A 9,234-nucleotide genomic window follows, 5' to 3' on the forward strand; every position below is an offset into this window, starting at 1 on the left:
AATTTTTACACAATTTTTATTAAAATAATTCAAAACATCAACCGCACAAACTAGCACAACAGTCAACATCTGAGTACACCTTTTTACTCCCGAATTTCACTCTATCTTTAATATTTGGTACGTACCTACTACATAAAACTTATGTAGAAAATGTTTTATATTTACGAAAATTTATTCATGAGAAGATTTTTGTATTTTTAAGAAGTGTCTTCTGATAAATAAGGGCTTAGAAGACAAAATAATTATACAAATCATTTATTTACATAGAACTAAGAATAACGACGTAGGCATATACCGTATCTATAGTATTAAACTATTGGAAAAGTACCTACTGTCAAACTTTCCTAGCTAATCCTTAAATAGGTAACTCGTTTCTTTACAGTCAGACAATAATTATCACCTTATTTTAAAATAAATACCTGTATTTTTGGTTGGACTTGTTCATAAACCAACAATACTGTAACACAGGTTACATGATTTATGTCTAATGATACTTCGACATACTCGTAACCTTACGTTTAAAACAATTAATTTCATAATGAATACTTGTAAGGCAGTGTAACTGGTTGGGGGACCGCTTCTTCTTTTTCTTCCTGATCGGGCACGTAATAGTGTAACTCATAAGCCGGCGATAACTCAACTGTTATTTTTTCACAATTCGGTTCACAAGACTTCTGCGAAGGAATCTTTGGTTTAAAAATATCACTATTATAGGAACTCCGCATGAAAGCTCTCGACGAAGCTAGATCTCTGCCGTGTTGCATGCCTCCGTGAACAATGCTACTGTTAAATATGATGGGGAAATCTGATCTATACCGTTCACTATTGTGATTGAAATCATCCACGAATCTTTGCAGGACATCTTTTCGGAATGGTGGTTCGTAAGGGTACCCACTGTCTATTGTTCTTGGTTTTTCTTTATCGTACCTAATAAAGTCTGCTTTGGTCACCCCTTCTACTGGAGCTTCGGTGTATGGTTCGTAGCCTAAATTCTTATCATATTCGGCGTCCTTTGCCGCCTCGTGCAAGAAGTCTTTGTAATGTTTTATAACATAAGTGCCTCTATCGAAACTGCCATCATCAATTAGGGCAACGCTCGGGTCGGTCGTGAGGTGTGGTTGACTTAAAATCAAATTTCTAGTGTAATCAGACGTACTGGCGACAGTGTTTACAGTCACAGGTGTCGTCGGTCTGTCGATAGAAACAAGTTTCGGCTCATCCGTCTCGGTTGTGAATGATTCCATTTTGAAATTAAACCCGTTGTCATATTCATTTACATTAACTTTTTTTGTTGTCAGAGGTGGGAAATACTGGACGGTGGCTTTTCTTTCAGGAAATGCGTTGTTCGAAAGTTTATTGCTATTTTTGAGCCAATCGGGCTGATTTGCTATTATTGTTGCGGGATGGAATGGAGTACTGGGCCTGAGTGAAGTAGTGAATTTCTTCAAGTCGATCTGTGCCATATTTAAATAATCACTGTCGTCTTCATCCGTGCTATCGTAATATTCATGGAAAAATTTATTGGGTTTCCTAGTTGAATATGAAATTTTATTAAAACCTTCTGTTATTAAAGATGAATTCAATTTAGTTTGGTTCGTGCTTTGCAAGGCAGGTGAATATGTAGTAACGGTTGAAGTAAGTTCGTCTATCGTAATTCCTGCATGTTCCGCTGAGCTACTATTCTCTTCATAATCAAAGTAAACAACGTTACCAAACGAGTCAATCTTCTTTCGTTTAGATTTTCTCTTTTCAGCCATCTTTTGCAATCTTTCCCTTAGATCAGGCAAATCATTTTTAATATCTTTTTCTGACAAATTGTTCCATTCTGTCTCTGTCTTATTTTTTAAGACTTGAGTGAAAGGTTTAGAAGAGTTTTTCGGTTTAAAAACAATGCCTAGCGAGCTTAAGCTTTCATTCCTCCAGCTGTTGTCATCTGGGTCTCTAACAAATTGTTTAGGAGGTACAACTTCTATTTTTTTCATCGGTTTATAATTAGGATTGACAGTATACAGGCTGCTATTCTTTGATCTGTCGCTATTAACTGGTTTAACGCTTAGCTCCGAAGACAAGTTGATTTCAGCAGAATTTTCAGGGTTTCGATTTTTCATTTCTGTGAAATCAGACTTGTTAGCGAGCTCTTCCCGTTGATGTTTAGCGTTTTCCTGATTATTAATTAACTCCTCCTTCAGTAATTCTTCTTTAATAGCGTCCTCGTTCTGAAAAAGTAACAAGAATAGATTACTGCATTAATTGTAAATTTTACAAATATAGTAGGTATGGCATAGTTTTTCGAACAAGTGTTATAGAGGAATGCCAGGACAAAAACACGAGTCATATTAAACATGCTACTATTCATTATACTGAAAAAATGTCTTACGATCATTTACACTTACCAACACAATGAGTGATCCAATTTTACTCTTATCTTCCTGAACATCAATATCGAGATTTTTTGTTTGTGGCTCATCAGTGGTTTTCAAATCAGACATCTCTGTTGTGACTTCTGCATTTAGTGATTCAGTTGTTATTTCTGAAGTGGTCATATCAGTAATAAAATCTGCAGTTGTAGTCTGTCCTGAATAATTCAGAAACCCAGCTCGTTTCGATTCGTGACCAACTGCTGAGATTGTTTCTGTAGGCGTTAAACTAATAGGTGTGCTTATGTTTTGCTCTGTAACCAATGATTTCAAAGCTACGCTACTTTTGCTCTCCAACGTCTGAAGCTTTAGAGTTGAAGATAGGAGATCATTTTTTAATGATTCAAGTGATGGTATATCAGATGTTACCGTATCCTGTAATGTAACCCGCACGTGCTTAGTTTCCGCTTTCAAAATATCTTCCACGTTATCTTCTTTCTTTCTTTCCTTTAGCTTTTCTGCAGATGAAATCAATGGTCGTTTTCTCTCAATTATTTTGTATTTCTTCCATTTAGGTATGGGTCGTGATTTTTTTGGACTCTGTGATAAATGTTTCTGTTCTTTAACATTGTTTGTAGCTTTTTCTGTTACATTTGATTCTGATTCCGAAAATTCCTGTTTATTTTTAATTTGATTAGATTCCTCAATATTAGTTTTATTCAATGGCATTACATCCATCGTTGGAGGTTCATTTATATCAATTTCACTTAATATTGTTACATCTATTAAGTTAGTTGTAGTTTCTGTATCAGTTATTTTATCAACAAATAATGGAGATGTGTTTTCCAAAATAGAATCAGTAGTTATTGTTTGTAATTCTGTATTTATTACATCTACAATGCTTTCGGTTGTAATAACTTTGTCAGCAATTATGCTTTGCTCTGGTACTAGAGTCTCATTTGGTAAACTTGTTGTTCGATCGTCTGAATAATTATTTGAATCCGGTTCCGTTATAACATCTCGTTCAAGTTCTACTATAGGGCTTGTAAATGTAAAATTATTATTGTTATTAATGTGTTCAGTAGTATTATTCTCAGTTATCTGTATTTTATCAGGTACGTTTAACTCCCTCTTGACTTCTAGTAGAACGCTCTCCTCTTGAGCAAGATCTCTGTAGGAATCGATGTCTCTGGTTGTGCGACGAAGCGTGAATGCTGCTACCGGTACGTCAATGTTCCACAACACAAATGTAAAGCATAGAACGGATAACCTGAAATAGAAATGTGCAGTTTTAGTACCATGTAAACATAAAGCAATAATGAAAACTGAAGGCTGCTAGTCTACTTTAGGCTGACAACTAAAGCCATCGAACTGGATTTAAACACGCACATTTCTAATAAAAGAAAAATTATTAAAAAAATCGCGAAATCACCCAGCATTAACAATTTACGGCTAGTGTAAAAGTTCTGAGCCTGATAATTCCATATTAGTATGATTTATACCCGGACAGAATACACCTATATTTATATTTAACATTGTATTTAACGTTAGGTAGGTAGACACACGTAAACGAATTTGTTGTTTAAAAAAGTATAATGTGTAAAAGGAAACGGATGGAAACTATTGTTAGGTATATCTTATTGCAATTTTATTATTAAACAATTGCACCTGCGTAGTATTTTGAACCACCGACCCATTGTAATATTCATAAGGAACACTCGCTTATGTCTTGTTTAAAAAAAAAAATATTTAAATCAATTGTTTCCGATTGTTATGACTGGGTATTTCAAATACGACATTCCTGTATTATTGCTATTACAAAAATATTTTTAGGAAACTTATTTTCATGCAATTCGATTAGGCACAATATTTTCTTTTATTCTGATTCTTATTTCTTACACTAGGTCACTACCACTGGTTGTTATAACATAAGAAACATGATAGTTAATGTATTAAATAGGTATTCCTGATCTCGTAAATACTATGTTCTATTGTGTGTTAGATTCCTATAAGAAGGTGTGCCCTTGTACATTGCAATTGAAATCCTCGCTGACCGAACACAATGGGCAGTGTGAAAAATTACGCTTTCCCGATAATTTATATCTAACTTGTAAGACGACTGATGCGATATTTCTTTAACTGAATCCTGACCGTACTGAACGCATAGCAGGCTCTTTAGTCTCGTGGCTAGCTTAATTAGCTGCGGATCATGAAGTCTCTCTGGCTCAAATCCTGGGTCACGATTTAAACCTAACCACTACTTCCTCTCCAAGCTCCCATGCTTCGAAAGCACGTAAAGCCGTTGATCTTACTACGCCTGCACTCCCATCGGATTATGAAAGTGAGCGAATAGAGATAACTGATAAGGTACGCCTAGGTTTGCGCACACACTGTGCACTATAATTTCTCCGAGGTAACTGGGCTGTTTCTGTTAAATTGTCTACCATAGCCAAAATTTGGTGAGGAGAAGCTTAATAATTATTATATTTCTTAGCTACGCGAGTCAGGATAAAAATATTTGGCATGATATTTTTTTTAAACTAAAGGAAACAAATTCTGACCCACAGACAGTCTGTAGAGCTGTTAAAATAGACTACTAAAGTGACTTTATACTCATAGCATGTGGCTGATAAAAGTTTTAAATTTAACGATGCCCCTCAATTATAAGTCCCGCAAATTGCTATTGCGCTGGAACCATGTCTCATTTACATCGAAATAACATCATTTTGACGTCAGCTGAAATAAAAATATACCATCAGCTCGAAACTTCAGTCTAGTGCTGACGTCACTAAAATTGCGGCCACGCGCATTAGCGATTTGCGGGACTTATATTGTGTAAGACATCAAGGAGTTTTCATATCAAGTAAAGTTGTATCTTTCTTAGCAAAACTTATTACCTACCTATTATAGGTAGCATCAATAGCTCAGTGGCAAAAGGTAGACTAAGGATAAAGGACAAGTTCAACCTTCCGTCGTTTGTCGTGCCAAGTTGGTACTTATACCTGCCGACAGTCCATCTGGCATAATATTCGCGCTTATAGTGAAAGGACAATGGAATATATGTTTAGAAAATATGGCTAAAATAATAATTGTTATTGAGAGAAAGCTATTTTTAACAAACAAGTTTATTACGGGTGCATGTCTAATAACCAATAACCATGTAAATATTGTTGCAGCAAGAAGTCAATTCGTAGTTAATTTACTACGTTGTTTTACCTTTTCGTTGTGGAACGATTGTGCTCGAAGACAATTTGTTCATAAATTGAGGATGCTAATTTCACGTACCTAGTACTGAATAGGTTTACTTAATCGTGTTCTAATCTAGCACTTTCATTATTGAAGCGGAAAATACAAGCATTAGTTACAAAAATAATTTATTTCTACCTACTAGTACCTACTTAACTGCCTACTTCTAAAGGGCTTTGATTTTGTAAATTTTTTATTTATTCGAAGATTTGAAACATGCTCAAATCAAAAGTCAATAAGTATAAAAATGTTAGGTTTTTCCGCGGGATTTTAAGAACTTCCGAAACGGTCAAGCACTTATAGATTTGTTTTTCTTGATCAAGCTGCTTGATACGCCCGTCAAGCGGCTTGATCAAGCAAACGGCACTTTTCTCATAGAGACGATGTCCGAAAGTCGCGTCAAGCAAAAATATAAAATCGCATCAAGCTCGTAAATGCTTGACTCAAGCATCAAGCTTTGTAAACGGTTAAAATGCTTGACTCAAGCAAATTCTACGTGCTTGACCGTCTCGGAAGCCCTTTACTGCCACGGACCTTTTATTTGTGTTTTTTTCGTGATTAATATTTTATTTAAATCTTAAATATCTTATTCCAACATAAAAAATATTAATATCTTACTAGGTACTTATTTGATATTATTCAGTTTAATATTTTAGTTGAAAATGTATAAAAGAGCGGAGATTTAAATAAAGAGTTTCGTGCAGTGGGCCCGCATATTTTTCTTTAAATATAGTCCGTTACGTTTAAAAACCAGTAAGTACAGAAAACAAAATTGACGCGCTAATCCGTAAGATTGAATTCGTATCAATAGTAAATAAGTAGCCATTACATGTTATGATCGGCAACTCGTCGTCACGCCCTGATTGCTGCACGTACCTGAAAGTGTTGCACAGTGACATCTTCAGTTCGCGTTGCGTCACAGGTTCCACATGACAGCGTATATACTCTGTGACAGCGAGAACGCGCGCGCACCACCGCTGCCGATCGATCACTGAATCCTACTCTACGAATACGATCTACCACAGCCGATATTGATTGGCGATTTGCTGATGTTCAACCGATTAACGCAAATGTCGAATGCTTCTTTCCATTGACCAACTACTTGACTAACTAAAAATAAGAATATCAATACATACTTACCTTTAGCTTACCTATAGCTATACGATGTTTTCAATTTGTATATCTACGCAATGGCCTTCAATTATTTCAGTTTTCAGTTTCTATCCGAAACATTACGGGTCTTACGGATTCACACAATTAAATTGTAGTTATGACTAATTAATTATTATTATTTATTATGTAGGTAGGTCTGCATTAACAAGAAAGTTTTAATATGAAAATTATTAGCATATTTTTGCATATATTATTCTTACAGCAATACGAGTTCAATAGAGCCTATTAAGTATATCAGACAAATACATATGAGGCTTATTGATTACCAAACACTCTATTTAAAAGGTGTAAAAAAATATATTTAAAGCTTAGGTAAACTATTTCTTAATGGTCGAATTCCTCATTGCTGAGGGTTGAGACTACCTACAGTCTACACAGTCCGAGACACAGAGTACCGAATAGTCCAAATTATGACCTCTAAAATCAGCCACCCATTCTAGTTGCCGACTTGGGTCAACTTTGCTTAACAATCGCAATGGATCAATATGCGTTGTCACATATTATTAGGTACCTAAATGTAAGTGTGGGGCGTTTCATCCCCGATTCCCATTTCGACCTGTCGCGTAGGTATATATTTGTACAGTACGCGGCCGAAAGTGATGAACATTGACCTTTAAAAAGATACAGTCGGCTAATTTCGGCTTCGTAGTAGAGCCACGGTAATACAAAGATTATAATAATATACGGTAATGTTATCTAAATATTACCGTGGTAGAGCGTTATCTTGTATTTGTCGCAAACTACTTATGTGACGTTTTGTCACATATGTTATTGGTCTGTGTTCACTGTTCTGTCAGTCGATGCAACTGTAGTCTGTGAGTCGATGTTCAAGTGCGTTGGGGTGCGGTCGCATTAAGTTTAAAATGTAATATAATAAAGAGTTTAAAATGTAATGTAATATAGAGTTGTTAAAACCCCCAAATTTAAGTAACTTTCCAAAATGTTGTGAACATGTTTTTTTATATTATTTTAAACCCAACCAAAAGACAGCACTTACAGAAAAAACTGGACATCGCTCACCGAGGGTTCCGTACTACAGTCGATTTTTTTTTGGTATATTAATCTTAAGGTTCGTACGCACCTGAGCGGCGCGGCGCGGCGCTTCAGTCCGACTGCAGAACGCTTCACCTCAGGCCGCTCGACGGTGCCTACCGCACTACAACTTCAGTACGCGGCACCTCGCGTCACTTGCGCGTCACTTTTATACCCGTTCGCGTACGAGCAACAACGTCGCAAGATGAGCGACAGTGAAGAGGATTTGATTATTATTTCTTTGTTGTGCAGAAGAAGAACGAATTATCGAAGAGAAAAAACCGGCCAAGTGCGAGTCAGGCTCGCGCAATGAGGGTTCCGTACTACAGTCGTATGATTTCGATAATTCAAAAACTATGATGCATAAAAATAAATAAAAATCTGTTTTAAAATGTACAGGTGAAGACCTTTCATATGATACCCCACTTGGTATAGTCACTCACTTCGAAAGTTGAAAATACTAATTATTAGTTCATGACCACAATTTAATTTTTTTTGTGTGATCTAATCCTAAATTCACGGTTTTCAGATTTTTCCCCAAATGTCAGCTATAAGATCTACCTACCTGCCAAATTTCATGATTCTAGGTCAACGGGAAGTACCCTGTAGGTTTCTTGACAGACAGACGGACAGACAGACAGACAGACAGACAGACAGACAGACAGACAGACAGACAGACAGACAGACAGACAGACAGACAGACAGACAGACAGACAGACAGACAGACAGACAGACAGACAGACAGACAGACAGACAGACAGACAGACAGACAGACAGACAGACAGACAGACAGACAGACAGACAGACAGACAGACAGACAGACAGACAGACAGACAGACAGACAGACAGACAGACAGACAGACAGACAGACAGACAGACAGACAGACAGACAGACAGACAGACAGACAGACAGACAGACAGACAGACAGACAGACAACAAAGTGATCCTATAAGAGTTCCGTTTTTCCTTTTGAGGTACGGAACCCTAAAAAAGAAGAAGAAATGGATTGCTGACATACCAAAGTCACGATATCAAGAAGGATATCACATTTTGTTTCCTCGCCTTCTTAATGACTCTGTACCATTTCACATTTACTTCAGAATGTCGAAGACAAAATTCTTTATGCTATTGCCTAATAGTTTTTGTGGAAATTACATTAGAAACAATAGGTATACCACACAGGTCGGTAATATAATCCTACAAGAAACCTATGTCCAGCAGTGGACATATCTATCGGTTGATGATGATGATGATGATGATAGTTTTTATGGAAATTATAAAAAAATATTTATGCATATCCATACTTATATTATTATCAACGCAAAAGTGTATTTGTCTGTCTATCTACTAGCTTTTCACGGCTCAACAGCTTAACCGAATTTGATGAAATTTGGTACAAAGTTGAATTACATCCCGGGGAAGGAC

The 9,234-nt window shown here is 36.3% G+C and overlaps 1 protein-coding gene across 1 annotated transcript; it reads right to left on the reverse strand.

Moving 5' to 3' along the window:
* LOC117996746 (centromere-associated protein E-like) lies at positions 1 to 6,616 on the reverse strand. Its single transcript, XM_034984900.2, has 3 exons — positions 6,480 to 6,616; positions 2,394 to 3,627; positions 1 to 2,216 (listed from the first exon to the last, which is right to left on the reverse strand). The coding sequence occupies exons 1-3, from the start codon at positions 6,500 to 6,502 to the stop codon at positions 534 to 536; spliced, it is 2,940 nt and encodes a 979-aa protein (XP_034840791.1). The 5' UTR covers positions 6,503 to 6,616; the 3' UTR covers positions 1 to 533.
* Between the last annotated feature and the right edge of the window lie 2,618 nt (positions 6,617 to 9,234).

This window comes from Maniola hyperantus, chromosome 3 (assembly GCF_902806685.2).
Source record: "Maniola hyperantus chromosome 3, iAphHyp1.2, whole genome shotgun sequence".
In the NCBI taxonomy this organism is placed as follows: Eukaryota; Metazoa; Arthropoda; class Insecta; order Lepidoptera; family Nymphalidae; genus Maniola; species Maniola hyperantus.